At 49.0% G+C, this 17,009-nt stretch overlaps 2 protein-coding genes across 2 annotated transcripts in view; one reads left to right on the forward strand and one right to left on the reverse strand.

Annotated features, from left to right (window-relative positions):
- The window catches only part of AMFR (autocrine motility factor receptor), a 28,348-nt gene extending 23,339 nt beyond the window's left edge, over positions 1-5,009 (forward strand). Inside the window, exons 13-14 of the mRNA XM_066327795.1 lie at positions 1,855-2,039; positions 3,497-5,009. Coding sequence (XP_066183892.1) covers positions 1,855-2,039; positions 3,497-3,638 — 327 coding nt within the window. The 3' untranslated portion in view covers positions 3,639-5,009. The remainder of the gene's footprint in view (positions 1-1,854; positions 2,040-3,496) is intronic.
- A 2,832-nt stretch (positions 5,010-7,841) lies between these two features.
- Positions 7,842-17,009, reverse strand: part of GNAO1 (G protein subunit alpha o1) — a 140,401-nt gene continuing 131,233 nt past the window's right edge. Inside the window, exons 7-8 of the mRNA XM_066327796.1 lie at positions 9,796-9,949; positions 7,842-8,121 (exon numbers count right to left, since the gene is read on the reverse strand). Coding sequence (XP_066183893.1) covers positions 7,934-8,121; positions 9,796-9,949 — 342 coding nt within the window. The 3' untranslated portion in view covers positions 7,842-7,933. The remainder of the gene's footprint in view (positions 8,122-9,795; positions 9,950-17,009) is intronic.

The raw sequence follows: 17,009 nt of genomic DNA on the forward strand, positions 1-17,009 counted from the left end.
ATTTGTAGCTTGTGGTTTTGGGGAGTGAGGGCTGATATAATGTAATGGTAGTTGAGAGGCATCTCTGATCACCATCATGGTATAAATCATGTTATTTTTACTCTTGGAGTCTGAAAGAGGAACAGTTTCTGTAGTATACAGGCTTCTGCATCTGTGTTCTGCATCTGAGGCTTGTCATAACCTTTACTGCAATTAGCTGTGATAGTTTTGTCTCTAAAACCTCCTTGGTAACTGTTCCTGTGCTCATGATGGAGAATAGGGCTCAGGGTATTGGTTTTTGAATCTTTGTAACCTTATGAAAAAACCCAAAACTTGGGTGAGGCAACTTGCATCTTCTCATACAAATGGCCCGGAGGAAAAGAGAGTGATCTTGTCTGAACATTGACTGCAAGGAGTGGCCTCCTCACTGCTTCCCCCAGCAGAGCTGCCCTTTTCCCTGCCCACCTGTGTGGTAATTGGAAGCAGCAGCTGAGTTGCTTTGTACCTGTTCCTCTGGGTCTGCCAAGGTCATCTTGGCCCCAAGTCCAATCCATTGGATCATTCTGTGGGGCTCTCCCTCCCTCCTCAGGGATGTGGCAGTGCTTTGAGGCAGTCCAGTGGTGCCCCTGTGTTATCCTAGTGCAGTTGTGTGAGTACTGGAGGGAGCCCTTCGGTAAATTGCAGCACTGGTGTTTTTTGCTCAGAGAGCTCAAACATCTGTACTTGAGTTTGAGGTTGCAGTGTCTGTACTGTGCTGACTTGGGCTCTGGGATTCCTGCTTGGCTCACCTCCCTAATGGGAAGTGACATTTGTCTCGGTGTTTGCTCTCTGAAGGCGTTGTGTCGGGGAGATGGCGTTACTGGCCTGTCTCTAGGGCTTTGGGATGACTCAACTTGTTTTGCTCATCAGCTGCCTAAACCTGTGTGCTGTACTGTGATGCTGCCACGTCCGGGCCATTGGGGCTGGAGCAGCAATCCCATGGAACTGGCCATGGTGGCTCCTTGGCAGCTCTGCCAAAGGCCCCAAACCAGGCAGTAGGAGCTGCCTTGGCCACTGCTTCCTTGGAGCATTCCACTGGCTTGAGTCATCCTCTGGGATACCAAATGATGGCTACGTTCAGCCCTTCACTGAGGTGATTGGTTTCTTGTCACCACCACTCTTGGCTCTCACTGTGGTTCTCATCACGGGGCTGATGTGATCCTGTGTGGCAGGGTGTGATCAGGATGTGCTGTTTCATCTCTGCTGCTGAACCCAGCGCCATCATCCATCAGCTCAGTTTTCAGGTTAGTGTTATCAGCTGGCTGTCAGGGGGGAGAGGTGCCATGTGGGGTCTGCCAGCTCCTCTTTTGGCACACGGTGTTTGGGACAGTTGCCAGCCCTGCTCCAGCAGTCTAAACCAGGATAATGTGGCTACTGCAGAACTCAGTGAACCGAAGCCTCATAAATTCCCTTCTTGAGCACGAATAATCTTTGCAAATGCATTTGTTATTCTTTCCTTAGTATGTGGATTTCTGCTTTTTCAACTCTTTACTGTTGCATCACTTGTCAAGTCAGCTGCAGAATCTGACTTTCAAATGCCCCATTTTCAGAGAGCATTAATTATGAGTAATAAATGTTTGTCTTTGACATTACTTTCAAACATGGCATAAAAGATACAGCGTTATAGGATTTTTGAGCTTTGAGCATGGATGGAAATAGCTTTGTTCTGTTTTTTTGGCTGGGCTTTTCAAAGGAACCCAAGGGAATTTGGTATAGCAGGTGAGAGTCTGGTTTCTTCCAGTGCCTCAGAAAGCGACAATTCTTTGTAGCTTGTTGTTTTGATGCAAAGAAGCCCACATTTTGCAAAGATATATGTCTCTTTTTCCTTTTTTTTAGACTGAGAGAGTGCCACTTGAACTGAACTCCAGACTGGAAGAAATGGTGGAATTCAATGAGATGGAAGCAGAACCCAGTGGAGCAGAAGATTTTGAGGCCAGGGGAAGTCGCTTTTCCAAGTCAGCCGATGAAAGGCAGCGTATGTTGGTTCAGCGGAAGGAGGACTTGTTGCAACAAGCTCGAAAGTACGTTCCTTCCTAAAACTCCAGCCTGGCCACTCAGGTGGAGTCCCCCAGAATGGGTTTCAAATGGATTTGGACCACTGAGAGCCTGGGTTGATGTGAAAAGCAGTAAGAGGAATGAATACATCTGCCACAGCAGGCTCAGGATTCTGTTTGATGCTACTAAACCCAACTCTAAAATAGTGTTGTGTGTCCCAACATGCACACAGCTTCCTGTGCAGTTCATCCAAAGCACTTTGAAATCAAAAACCTGATTTTTCCAGCTTCAGTGGGCTTTAGTCTAAGAATGTACTGAGAACAAGTTACTTGGGCTGAATCCTTCAGCAATCTTTAGTTTGGCTCCTAGCACAGGTGTCAGCCCCTCACTGCTTGTGCTTTAAAAACTGAAATTCCTGTCAGGCACCACTTTTTCCAGATACAGAGCCCAGAGCAGTGCAGATCTGACAGGTTACCTTTACTAGACCTCACCAGAGGAGTCAGCACCAGCCAGTCAGTACCACCGAAGAGAGAGGGACCAACTTGAACTGTTTCTTTTAGCCCAACCAGTAATAGCTGTTACAGATAGAATTCAACTTTTTTACTGGAATTCCAGCTAATGTTGGATTTACTAGCATCCAGTTGCTGATTAAGCAGAGAAGGAAAAGCACTTTAATGATGTAGAAAAAACTTGGTAGTGTTTTTAACAAGTATTTTCCCTTCTTTTGTATCGCAGGGACACTGCTGAAAGGGTCTACAACAACTCCACTGTGTTCTGGGTCCTTTGGAGTTGTCAGGCTACTGCTGCTCTTTTTCTTTTCCACACTGAAATACCTTATAAATACCTGGGGGTGTGACACCTTTTATAAGTCTATAAACAGACTTGCTCCTAGACTTAATTTTTCCTTGATGTTTGAAAAAAATGTCTTTTAGAGACAGAGTATTTTAGACTTTCTGGTTTACTGGTTTGAAGAGCTGTTGAGTTTCAAACTACTGTTTTTTTGCCATTAAAGTGTAAAAATTCACTGGGATGTTAACTCTGGCAGCAACTTCCTTGCCCTCTGGCCTTACCTTACACTGTGCAGCCCCTAGTGCCCTTTCTGTCACAGGCTTACCCACTGTCATCAGTGCCTTGTTGTGGTAGGCAGTGCCGGAGGCTGAGGAGTGGAGTAAGAGGAACAAGAGGGAGTCAGTAACTCACCTGCTGTGAATGGCTCTGAGTTGAGAGAACACCTCTGACCTTTAGAACTGGCTCCTTCCCACAGGCACCAGGATCTTACACAAAACCTTAGAGCTTCTGCCAACTCTGCAGAGCCTGTTGTCGGTGACGTGGGCTTTTTTTAGGAGCGCATAACTTGTGTGCACTTTTATTGAGGCATTTTCCTGCTAGTTTGCCTTCCAGCCCTCCTCGACTGCGGGGATGCATTTTTCAGAGCCAGAACGAGGTGGGTTCTGCTCACTCATCTTTTCCTTTCTTCCCTCAGGCGTTACTTAAACAAAACCTCCGATGAGGAGCTGAGCACAGAGAAGCCTTTGCCCGAGGGAGCTGCCGACGCCGTCACCCTGCGCCGCAGGACCCTCGCTGCTGCCGCTGAACGGAGACTTCAGATGCAGCAAAACTCTTAGCGCTCGCTGCCCCTCCTTCCTCCTCTTCGTGAGCAACGTTGAATAAATAAATTAAATACAAAAAACCCTGCGCTTTCTATACCAGCAAGAAAGTGTCTCTTCAGAGTTCAGCTGGCTGTGCTGCCGAGTGAGCTGGCTGCCTCTCTGCTGTATAAAGCATGTGGTCTAATAATGTTTGGACAGCTGACAAATTAACCTTTTTTGTAATATTTTCTATGTGACGTTGATCTTCTCCACAACAAAAGGCAATTTCTAAACCACGGGCATGATTTCTGCAGCTGGCATGAGCTGTGGGGCTGACTGCACAGCAGAGGCTGGGGAAGTGTGTTCTGAGGTAGCTGTGGGTACAGGTCACGGAGTGCACGGGCATGTTCTGCTTGAGATCAGGGGCAGTCACTCTGAGGGAAGGAAGCTTAGAAGCTTGCAGCAAGCCCTGTGTTAGATGAGCAGGCTCCTCAGTCCCTGTTCCTTCAGCAGCCAAGGGAGTTACGTAGGGCGGCTTGAAGGGCTGGGGGAGCATCGCTGGGAGGTTCTTACTTACACTGGATGAAGTTGTCTGGCTACACAACACAGAAAACCTGAATCAATGAATTGTGCAGCAAAGCGCCGATTCCCACATAAAATAGTTCACTGTTGCTGGGCCCTTCTGCACTGGCAGAGGTTTGGCTCTGTTCATCCCCAGGGCTACACTTTTCCCTTGCCTTTTATGTCCAGGAACGAGCAAAGGACAGAGGGGGATTGAGTGAAGAAGAGGGACCTAATGTGAGCTTACAGTGTTGCCATGAGCCGCGGGAGTCAAAAGTAAAACCTGCCTGTCCTGGACTCCAGCGCAGCATGGATGGGATGGCGCGGAGATTGCTCCAGTATGTTGCTTTTTGTTTCCTTTTTAACCCCACAACCTCAGTTTTTTCAGAAAGATTGGAGGAATGGGGGCAGCTGGACCTTTGCTGGCTGCAGCCCAACCTGCTAACCTGGATTTTCTTAAGAACTTTTGAGATCCCCTTGGCACTGCCGTCGCTAGCTTACATAGTTGAATTTTACATGGCAGTGACTTAATTTTTAAACTTCTGAAGAGTGAGTTCTAGTTTCTCCGTTCTTTAGAAGGAGCCCAGTATTATCTAGAATTGTTGGTAATTTTTTTACTGTTGGTTTTTAGGTGAAGGTGAATTTAATGAGAGGAATTGCATCAATGTTTAGGTGAAAATAATTTATTTCAATAAAACTCTTTGGGAAGCCTTACCTTGCAATGCTATTAGTAAATCTCAAAAATTTTTTTTGAGATCTTTGGTTTTGCTTTGAACACAGCTGTTTTGTTTTTACTGTTAAAAAACCCCAACCAAACAAAAATAAAACCTTGATCAGTGTTGGAAATTGTTTGTAAATTTCTGTAGTGTGATTTCTCATGTTTTCTCATGGTTGGGGATGTTTCAGAGACTCGGGCTCTTCTTTTCCGACTTCTGTTGTGCTCCTGACTTTTCCCGGCAGCTCCCTGAGGAGTGGACCCTGGCCAGCCACTGGATGGCACCTTTGCCTGCAGCACCGCTGCAAAATGACCTACTTGAGCCGTGAAAGGCTGGTTTGTGCGGAGGAGCACAGGACCGGTGGTGGCCTCTTGGCTGGCTCTGCCTCCCTGGAAAGGGAGGTCATCTGAGGAGAGGCCTGATGGGCTTTCCCAGTGCCAACCTACGCTTCTGGTGGCTGTAAACAGCAGGAACCTTGGAAAAGCCGAGTTGGTCAGGAGCTGCTGCTGCGTGTGGGAGTCTCTGCAAACCACCCTTCCCTCCTTGGGGCTGGGCAGGGGACACCCAGGGGTGGCACGGGGGGGTCCTGGATGCCTGGGTCACCTTCCCTGTGGCTCCATCCCCTGGTGGTCCCGTGGGCTTTGGGAGCATTCCCGTGGTACGGGAGGGGATGTCAGGTGTGGTGCCCAGACCCAGCCCTCTACCATGTGGTGCCAGCACTCTGCCCATGGGATGGTGGCTCTCCCAGGGTCCCACCTGTGGTCATGGTGCCCAGTGCTGGCATGCACAGGAGCTGGGGACCTGGGATGAGGGAGAATGCAGGAAAAATCCAAACTGTGGAAAAAAACCCCCAACCCCTCAAAAATCCAAACAATCCTTGAATCACTTGAGCTGGAGGGAGAAAACCTCAACTTTCTTGAAAAACCTTCCTCTGTATGTTAGGGGGAAAAACTTGAATATTGTGGGACTTGTGATGTTGCCATAATTGACTCACCCTGGTGATTAACTTTGCGTTCCCTAAAAAAATAATCTTTTCTAGCCTGGGGAGGCCTTTTGAGGGGGACCTTTGCTCACAGTGATGTTCTGTAACACCAGAGAGCTTCCACACACCACTTTTCTAAGATTTACACCCATCCTATACTTACACCAATCCATAGTTCCCTTCTCCCTCTGCTACCAGCAGCAAATCCCCCCAAAATGCAATTTTTGGTATTTCTTCTTCCTCTCTTTGGAAGGAGGCAGGCGTGGGGGGAAAGAAGGAGACGGAGGCACGGGAGGGAGAACCCGGGCTACAGACAAACATTCTCTTTATTGAGCTACACATGAATTTTTCCATTAGTCAGAGAAAGAGATTGGCAGTGTGTAATATATCACAGAAACCTCACTGATTGGTAATAGAAAGGCTTAGAAAGACCTGGCGCTTTTTATATATATATATATAATATCTTCTTTTAAGTTTCCTCTTTATGTATTAATTTTCTGTTGAACAGGTGTGACTGCTCTTCTTCAGCAAAGGTAACTCGTAAAAGTGAAACCGTGAAGACGTCTGGTTACTAATCAAAGTAGAAATGACGAGGGATTGGTCATGAAAACTGTGGCTTCAATGTAAACACTACATTCGATTTTTGTTGGTTTTTTTTTATTATTTTTTATATTTTTTTGTGGGTTTGTGTGTGTTTTTAAAATTTTTAAATTATTTTCATTCTTGTTTTTTTTTTAAGTTTTTTTTAAGTTTTTTTTCTTTTTTTTTTCCTTTTTTCTTATTTTGCAGCACAAACATCCCCACATGAGAGAGAAAACACCATTCACTAAAAGGGAGAGAGGACTGGGGCAGGAGAGGGGGAGAGAAAAGCAGCACAAAAAAGCATTCACTGGAAAGAGTTAAAAATAATAAAAACAAAACGAAAACAAAAAAATACTCTAAACAAAAAATAAAATAATATCTGTATGTATTTGTGTAGCCCTCCCTGATGTCCCTGGTCGGCCCTGAAGGAGGGATGAGGGGGGACTCTGGTTTTGGGGGCCGAGCTGTGCTTTTGGATATGGACCTGGAGAGTGAGCAGTGACCAGGAGCAGGGAGTTGTTGAACCAGGAGGGAAAAAATGGGAAAAACCCGCCGGCTCTGGCTGGTGAGGGCTTTGGCCTGAATTGGTGTGGGAATTCAAAAAATCTGACCTAAACACCCTGAAACCCACGGAAGGGAGCAGGAGGAGGATGCCCCCACTGCAGCCTTCCCCCTAAACAGTCAGGGTGGAAATGGGAGAAGATCCACTTGTTGTTTCCCTGTTTAGCTGTGACATGTGGCCAGGGGCAGTTTTCAATTTTTTCCCTCCATTTTAGGAAAAAAAAAAAAAAAAGAAAGAAAAAAAAAAAAGAAAGGAAAAAAAGAAAAATCTTTTTGTTTCTGAAGGTGGTAGCAGGGCTGGGGAAAGGCAGGGGCAGCCCTGCCTTGCCCATGCTGGGGGGAAAAAAAAAATCAATAATAATAATTTAAAAAAGCCAACCCACAATAATTAATTATAATAATTATAATAAAAAAAATACTAACTCCTGGGAGAGACCAACTCGCCCAGAGTGACCCTGGGCGCTGCCCTTTACCCCTTTCCCTGCCTGGTACCGGGGGAGTTGTTGGGATGCTGGGGCCGGGCAGAGCCCCCCTGGCCCCGGGTGCCCCCAAGTTGGGACACTGGGGGCTGGAGGGAGGAGCCTGATGGGGGAACAGGTTCAAAAAAACAAACTAAAAAGGTGGGTGTGGATTTTTTTTATATATATATATACGTATATATATAATTTTTCCTTATGCCTTTTTATTTACCAATTCACATGATTATGATGACTTTTTTTTTTTTCTCTCCTTCAATCTGTTTTTTTCGTTTCTTTTTTTTTTTTTTTTTTTCCTTTTTTTTTTTCCCCGCGCGCGTGTGTGTCTGTGTGTCTGTGTGTGGTTGCTTTGGGGTTTTCATTTTTATTTTTTTCTCGTTGTTGTTATTTTTATGTTTCTTTTCTCTCCTGGCGCCGGGATCGCCACCCAAGCAGTCGCTGTGCGCCGGGCGATCAGTACAAGCCGCAGCCCCGCAGGTTGTTGGCAATGATGATGTCGGTGACGGCGTCAAAAACCACCTGGATGTTGTTCGTGTCTGTGGCACACGTCATGTGGCAGTAAATCTCCTTGTTGGGGGAGCGGTTTTTGCTCTCGAATTGTGCTTGGATGTAGGCGGCCGCATCCTCGTAGGTGTTGGGACCTGCGGGCAGAGCGGAGTCAGGGCTGAGGGCCACCACCCTCCCGCTGCACCCGGCCCCTTGCGAAGCGCTTTCATTGTAGCACAAACAGGGAACACTGCGTATTTCCCCCCACCGCCCTCCTTCACCCCTTTGCAGGGTTTATTTTCCTCCCATCTCCGTCCTTTCTACCCCCCATTACCCTTCTGCTCCCCCTCTTCCCCCAAAACCCATCACTCCTAAGCGCTGTTGAGGGCTCCTCCTTCCCCAGGTGTTGCTGCTTTGCCCATTCCGCCCGTCCCCTTTGCCCCAGGAAGGGCAGAGTCCCCCCAGCTGTGCCCAGCAGGGCTGTGCCCGAGGGATGTCCCCGTGGTGCCCCCCGACACAGCCCATGGCATGGGGGGAAAGGCCTGCTGGCCCCCAGCCAGGCGAGGTGGCCAGGAGAGCTGGTGGCCACCCCAACATCACCCATGGACAGTGGCTGTAGCCCCTCGGTGGGGCTGAGCCCCTCTGAGCCCCACCTGGGCTGGGCGGGGGTCTCACCCAGGCGCTGGGGTGGTGGTGGCCCAGGAGCCGTGTGGGGACACACGTGTTGCCTGCTGGCCCCGTGGCTGGGAGGTCTGCTTTGGGAAGGTGGGCTGGAGAGGCGCCAGATGTTTGAGCCGAAAAATGTGCATTATTGCATTAAGCTGCTTAGGGCAGCAGAGAGGCTGCGCTGGCCCCTCGCGGGAAGCCACAAAGCTGAGCTACGCCCCTGAAATCGCCTTTGCAAGAGCTGCTATTATCTGGAGATTTATTTTCCTTTCCCAGCTCGCTGGTTCCCCTTGTTCATGATGCAGTGGGTGGCCGAAGGAGAGGAAAGCTGGGCCGGTGCCACTGGGCTGTCCCCTCCATGGGGAAGCCTGGCTGTGAGAAAATTGCTGGTGCCTTCAGGATGGAGAATGCCTCTGGTGGAAATGCTGGTGCACTTATGCCGTAGGGGAATGGGTGCCCTCTGGCTGGGGGACTCCCTTGTCCCCAGGGTTTGGCATCCAGGATGGATGTGCTCTGGGCGGGACAGTTCAGAGACATCTCAGTATCTGTAGGGGATGCTGCAGTCTGAATTTAAACTGGCTGTTTTCTTTTCCTTAGACAATTCCAAAGTATCTATGCTTGCCCATCTTCTTGGTTATTTATCCTTTTCCCCAGGCCACGCTGGTTTCACTACAAAACGGACGATTCTTTTGTGGTTCCACAGATTCATGCTGTAGAAGTCCTCTTTCCTCCCCCAGCCACACCCAGTGTGAAGGCACTCCTGGGAGGACACAGCCTGGACGACCACGAGTCTTGGGGAGCTCCTCTTGTGGGAGCTTCCCAGGAGCCCCCAGCAAACAGGATGGCTCCAGTGCTGGCCAGTCAGCTCCTGCCAACTCTTCTTTCTACAGCTCCCTGTGTCCAGGCTCATTCCAGCTCCTCTGCATTTGTCTTGACGCCCCTCTGTCCCACCGGCTGCTTGGGCACCATTGCCACAAGAACTGCCCCACCCAGGACACAGCCCCAGCCCAGGAGCGGGGTGCTGGAGCTGCATCACAGCTCGTGAAGGTGACTTTGCAGGGCTCTGGCACCCCCCAAAGGCACCCTGTCCCCTCTGTCTCCCTGGCCCCGGTGGCGCAGGGTGGGCGTCACAGCGGCTCTGCCGTGTCAGCCCCAGGACCCACCTGTGTACTCAGGGAAGCAGATGGTCAGAGGTGACTTCTTGATCTTCTCAGCAAATAGGTCTTTCTTGTTGAGGAAGAGAATGATGGAGGTATCGATGAAGAATTTGTTGTTACAGATGGAGTCAAAGAGCATGAGAGATTCATGCATGCGGTTCTGCAAAGGGGAGCACAGAGGGAGGAGAGGGGAGAGAGGAAGGCAAAGACAGAGTTAGAGGAGAGGAGAACATTTTTGTGAATTGAAACGGTTAGAAAGCAAAAAAATCTCTATAATAAGACAGTGGTAAATTTGAGCTGGTTACAAAGGTGGAGGAAATGGGGTGTTGTGCTCCCCTTGGGCTGGAGGCCAGGGCAGGTGTGGGGCTGCAGCTGATCCTCATGCCTATGGGGCCACTCTGGCAGGACAGACACTTGAAACCTCAAGAAAGAGCAGGAAAAAAGTAATTTGCTCCTCCCCTGCCTCACCAAAGGAGTAGGAAAGGGGCCCTGTCTCTCTTCAGGGACTGGGCACCCCTGAAGCATCCTTTGGAGAAGCCAAATAAAGGATGGACAGACAGCATCAGCCAGCAGCTCTGACACACTGGGCATGGGGACTGGGATGGAGGGGGCTTTGGCCATCCCAGGGTGGTCATATGGGCCTGCCTGGAAGGGTCCTTGGCACTCAGTGGTGTCATTATAGTGAAACCAGTGCCAAGGCATTGCCCAGAGGTTGGGGCAGGTCCTGTCCCTGGAAAAATCCTCAGCTCAGCTTTGAAAATACCTGTGGTGGCTGGGCTGCTTCCAAGAAATCCCAAGGAGGTTACCTGCAGGGGGGTAACCAATACAGGTGTCTCTGCCAGCCCACTTCCCAGCTCTCCTGAGAATTCTGGGCTTGCAGGCTGCTCCAAGGAGACTTTAAGCTTGGAAAAGCTTTTATAGGAGCATAAGGGTAAATTCCCAAAAGCTGTAGTTTTGTTGGAGTGTGGTTGGTTTGGGGTTTTTTTGGTGTGGATTTTTTTTTCCCATTTACATGTGGACAAAACCCACTAAACAGTCATTTTCCCTCTATGCTACTGAAGTTTCTTAAGAAGTGGAGAGCAGACAGCAGAACAGGAGGAGGTGAGGTGAGGTTGTCCTGTGCCCCAGTGGCTGCCACAGGGCCCCACAGAGCAGGGTGTTCCCATGCAGGTGCATGCACTCACTGTTAGTATGAAGGTGCCACTGGACAGGACAGATCCGGCTCTCCAAGAGCCCCCAAGCATTTCCTCCATCATTAACTTGCTCTTAGAATCACCAGAAAGCCATTCCCCGCTAGTTCACTGACAGCTTTGGGGGACATTTTGGGAAGTCCCCGTGTCCCTTTCCTTGTTTGTACCCACCTTGTTTCTGCTTGAACTTGCAAAGCTTCTGGTGCAAAGGCAGGGCTTGGGGAAGTCTGAAGTTGCTGCCCCTCGCTGTAAGCCCTGCTGGGGGCTGAGCCCCCCAGTTCACAGGAGCCTCAAGCTCACGGGGGGCACAGCTGTTCACAAAAGCCTTGTGGAAATCTCATGGAAAGTCTACATGTGCACAGGAGGCTGTGCAGCGGGTGGGGAACCCTCCTGCAGCAAACATCCCCCACAACGTCCCCCCACAGCCCCTTTTTTTGGAGGCACAGTGAAAGGGGCTCTGGACTCGCCGCAGATTTGCGAGAACACATATGTTTGCTAATGAAATGATGACCCAATTACACATTTTGGAGTTTTCCATGAATGTTTTATTAGTGAGTCATTTTATTAGCTCCACTTCAACGGTAGCTTTTGCATGCAAAATTTAGCAGCTGTCTGATTGCATCTTGAAAGGCTTTGCGATTGCTCTGTCGGTTCCTTGACAAAGAGTAGCTGGGGATGCCAAGCAGGCGCTTTCCAAAGCCTCGGGACTTCAATTTGATCCTTATCTTGAAATTAAAAAAAGGCCTTATTCATAGGCAAACCAGAAACTGCCACAAAAGGATATGGTTCTTTCTTGTTGACTTGGGCTTGTTGCAAAATTGCTGGGTCTTGAGATTTTCATGGCGAGTATCAGGATGGGCTTTTCCTTGTTCATCTCTGGTATTATCCTACATGTGTTATATTTAAATAAAGAAGTGATGGTGTTGGTGGAAGAGCAGCTGAAATAAAGCTTCTGCCCAGGGAAATGAGAATTCCCATTAGGCAAAATAACCCTGATGACTTCAGGGTCCTGAACACCCAGGCAGAATCTGAGCAGGATGGTGTCCTGGAGGAAGTTTTTAAAATCTCCAATATCAATACACAAAGCAAAATCCTTTCCTTCTCAGCTATTTTCTTTTCTCAAGGCTGGCCTGTAGTTCTGTCTGATTCACAGGATGGCCCACGTGGGAATTCCTGACTGAGGATGAGTCCAGCTGAAGCCACATCACTGGAAGTTGGTGAAGTCAATAGGAGCAATGGTTCATTTTACTTTGCTGAGGTTTATAGAAAATTTTCTCTTGATTTCTTCAAGTTTGTTACTTCTCTATTATGCCCCAAATAATGGAAGATCTTTAGTTTAAACAGAGAAGAACAAACTGGCTCAAGCATTGTTCTAAAGGGAGGAAGGGATGCTCCATGTTTTCTGCTACTAGTTGGTCTTCTGACTCTGTGCTTACACAAAGAGACAGTGGAAAAGCAAAGCTTGTGACTTGTGCAGGATTTGTAACTGATGTGGTGGAGGAAACAGTGGGGCAGCAAGGATGCTCTGCCCTGCTGCTGCCTCTGGTAAGCAAAGGAGAAAAAAATCCTGCAAAATACTTACATAAAATGAAGTCTTTTTTGGTTATATCCTTTTCAAATTCCTTATTTCCAGGTGGATGAGGCTCTGGCAGGCAGCTGGTGCTGTGTGTTGTGCAAGTGTTTGTGGAGCAGCCATAGGGTTAAATAAGTTTGAGAAGCTGGACGCACTCAAGGGAGACACAATAAAACCACTCTCACACTAGAAAAGAGCTGGCACTTTATTAACATTTTGTAACTAATAAATACATTACCAACAGCCAATAAATTATTACAATAACTAATGCTCTATTAAACCAATGGACAGTCACTCTTCGTACAAAATTACAGTTAATACAGTTTGGGCCATCAAACATGCAGGAGAAATGATTCAGCGGGAAACCAGCAAAAGGAAAATGGTGGCGGCCTCCGGCGATCCTTTGGGAATTGTGACGGGGACCGGGAGCCCAGAGGCAGGGTGATGGTCACTCTTCCCTTGTCGAGCTGAAGTGGGGAAAAGGAGGTGGGGGAATAGGGCTGAGGAGCACAAATTAGGGACTGGGCTAATTAACAGGGCCATGGCTGGTGCTTAAACAACCCTATCTGCTTGCCCAGCACCACCAGGTTGGTCCAGCACTGGAAAAGCTGGTGAGACTCAGGCACGGCTGAAAATGATGTTTTACCTGCCATGATCTCTTCTCCCCACCTGGAGCAGCAGCTTTAGCTCTGGAGCTCTTTGCCTGCACTGCAGTCAGCACTGCATCTCAATTCCAAGACACTGGGTGGAAGAGGGCCTGGGGCAGTGAGCATCCAGCCAGCTGCCAGCCCCTCTGCCTCTTCTGGTCTCTCCTCCCTGTGCCTACTGCACTCAGTGTCCATGAACAGAGCTGCCCTCCTCGGGAGATGGGGCTGTTTCTTGAATCCAGCTCCCTTTCCCTCTGCCTGCAGGGTGCCAGCTGGAGGCTTTAGTTCTCCTCTCACTAAGGCATCGGTGTTTAAGGGTTGAACTTGCTTGTGTTTGCACGCAAATAAAGATTTCCCAGGCTGCTGGCTGGGGCATGAGTGGTCCTGTGCTAAGTCCCTTTCCACAGCCACATTCTCAGTATAACTATATAGGTCACGTACCTATATCTGTCAGCATCAATTACCTTGTGTCAGTGCTGGAGCTCAGCAATGACACAGTACTCTCAAGTCTCAGGGAGCCTTGGGGTGTGTTTGCCTGCTCTTTCCTGCAGGGAGGTAGAGGCAAGACGGTGGTCTGCAATTTTGTGCCACTTGGACCACGTCTCTGCTTTCTCCTGTGTGCACTGGGGATGCAAGTGAGTGATGGGTCTGGGTGCCCAGGGTGATGCTCAGTAACACCACTGCCGCTGACCTGGATGTGTCCAGTGTCACATCTCTAATGAGTGTTTTAGTCTCCTTGGAAGTGGTTGTGGAGTTTTTGGTGGTAGGCCTGAAGACAAACCATGAAAACACCCAAGCCCACTGCAACTAAGCTTCTCTAATTGACTTGACAGATGGTCAGCCTTCTTCCCAGGAACTCAGCAACTCTCCCTGGCTCCAGGAGACTTTGTGACCACAAAAAGCTTGGGACATGTCACACAGACTAATAGTGCAGGGTTGGTCCCTTTCCCAGCACTGTCTGCAAATCCCCCAGGGGAGACGTCTGCCTTGTTGAGCTGCACAGTGAGACTGGGCACACGGGGACCTTCTGGCAAAAGGACATCTTCTATGTCACATCCTGACCTCTTGGAGAACACGCTCCTGGACTGAGAACAAAGTCCGTTCCTTGCAGGCAAGCACTGGGCTCACGCCATGATAGATTAAACCCACCAGATACGTTTTAATATACATTAAAGACTGCCCTCATTAATACTTTTACTGTCCTGTAAAACAAAATCACATCAACAGAGGAGGCACGGCAGGCTCCTCCTGAGGCTGCTCTGTCCTCCACGGAGGGACAGGCTGGCCGGCCATCCAGGAAAGCTGGCTGAAGGCAAGGAGCATATTCCGGTACACCCTCCCGAGGGAGATGCACTGGAGGAGCGGGCAGCAGGCGGCGGGGACAGATGGCCGCGCTGAGCGTCCCCGCTGTCCTGCCGCTCCGCCGGCCTCCTCCGGCCCCCGTGAAAACCAGACTGCGTGCAATTTCTGTATGCAAGATTAAAAACTGCCTTTGGCGGCCTGGGGCTGTGTTTTGGTGTGTGCTTTCCCCGGTGCGTGGTTATTGCTCCTTTTCCCAGCCCAGCTCCTCCCAAGGAGCTCTGCAGCTCCGCCCGGCAGCACGGCAAGACTTTCCTTGCACGGGTTTCTCTATTTCATTGAAATAGTTGTTTAAATAAAGAAGCTATTTGCAATTTTGTGGTCTCATGGCTCCACAGCCGACCCTCTCATTGACTATGGAGCAAGCCGACAGGGAGCTTCCTTCTTTCTTTTTGCTGCTGTCTGAAGCTCATCACGAGTTGCTAATGCTACTTTCAATGCTGACAGCACTTGGATGCTTCTGCTGCTGGAACAGTGACCTGAGTCATTAAAAACCTTCTGCTTCTGCATCGCAAAAAGGGCTTTTTTTTTTTTTTAATTTTTATTTTTTTTTTCCTTCAAATTCCCACATTAGCTTTGAAGGGCAGCAGGGTATATATATAGCTGTTTCAATTTTGTGCTTTTAAAATCTAGCCTCCATGCCCTGGCAGGATTTCTGATCCAGCCGTACCAGTTGCAACATCCCTGCTATGTGGAGACTGCAAATGAAACACAGCTCTGCATCTCCAAGGGTCTGGATTCAGAGTATGGCAATTGCAAAGCTCAAGGGGCTGCTAAGAAAAGGCTTTTTAAAGCAAAGATGTATTTCAAGGTACTTTTTAGGCAACTGCTGCAAGAATTGCTGGTGTTTAGAGAAAATACGGGGCAAAAGATTGCCTGTGGAAGGCACATCTGCCAGGAAGGGCTTTGGAAGATGCACAAGGCAGCAGTGAGTAATAATTTGGCAGGCGCTCTGGAGACACAAATCTATACGTGGCCATCAAGTGGGAGAAATAGTAGTGTTTAACACTGGAAGCATTTCATTTTCCAAAGGCTGTTTCCAGCATTTGTCAGTGAATCCTCATGACACTCGTGTGAGGGAGGGAATGTCAGCAGCAGCAGCTGAGATGAAGCTTTAGACACACAATATGCCAAAGAAAATGAAAGAAGAGGCTCTGTGTGGCAACACTTCCTCTGCTTTTTTCTCCTTTTTCTCCCCATGGGGCACCAGCTGTTGATGGTTACCAATGTGCCAGGGACCAGCTGGAGCTGCAGAGGGGGCTTGGACCTCCCAGCTGGCAAAGCTGGGAATGGGTTACCTGAATCCAGCCTGGAGAGAGGTAAAAGTGCACTGAGCCAGTACTGGCCACTTGACTGCATTTGGCAGTTTGGAGTTAACTTAAATTGTCTTTACCTAAATATTCCTGTGTTTTTTATGCTGGGAGCTCACAAAGCCTTGATACGGTGCTGCCTTCCCTGGGAACAGCCTCTGTTACTTATTTGCTTGGATAAAACATCATTCACAGCAAGGGGTGCAAACAGAAAATCTCCAAAACTCCAGTGCTTCTGATCAAACTCTTCTCACAGAGCTTAATAAAAGACCTACATCCCTGCCAGCACCAGCCATCATCACGCTGGGTGCAGTGGTTACACATTAGGTACCAAATGTAACCAATGTGTGGTTTTTCTGCCCTGGGTTTGACAGAACACCTGCGTGGATGCTGGGGGTTACTGCTGGGGCTCAGACAGATGTGTGGGTGGGCTGTGGCATGAGGAGCAGTGAGGAGCTCCTGGCTTTGCTGGCCAGCTCTTTTCAGGAGCTGATGTCATTGCAGGCATTTTAAGGCTGAGGTGGTGAAGAGAAAGGTGTGTACTTGCTTGTGCCAGAGCAGGGGAGGCAGGGAGATGTGTTATTGCTGTTAGTGCCCAGCAGAGCAGCAGCAGGTCCTTGCTGTACAATAGTAAATGCATCATTTAATTCTCTCTAGGGGTTACTGGCAGTTACCAGCCATGCTGGGCTGTAGCTGGTTGGATGGGTGACATTGTTTCCCTCTGCACACCTTTCCTGCTTGCCTCAGAGTGTTCACATCCCTGGCTGGGGATTTGTCACAAATGTCCCACAAACACTGTCCTGGCAGAGCCTCTGATGGAGACCCTCCTCTGGCTCTCAGGTGCCCTTGTCTTCCCATCCTCCCTGCTGTCTTAATCTACCTCATCTCCCTTCTGCAGCTTCTCTCCCAAAACGTTCCCTAAGCCTCTCCCACTGACCTCTCCCTCCTGTGGCACCGTATGTGTTTCTGTCACTGCCTCCTGCACACTGAGGCTCACCTGGCTCCTCCCCTTTGGGCTGTGCTGCTCTGGGCTGCTCTCACACCACCTCTCCTAAATGGGCACAGTGAAAAGGGATATTGTCCCTCTCAACTACAGCCCTGGAGAGACCTCCTGAGACCTGAAAGCCACTCCTAGATAAGG

This window comes from Sylvia atricapilla, chromosome 12 (genome assembly GCF_009819655.1).
Source record: "Sylvia atricapilla isolate bSylAtr1 chromosome 12, bSylAtr1.pri, whole genome shotgun sequence".
Lineage (NCBI taxonomy): Eukaryota > Metazoa > Chordata > Aves > Passeriformes > Sylviidae > Sylvia > Sylvia atricapilla.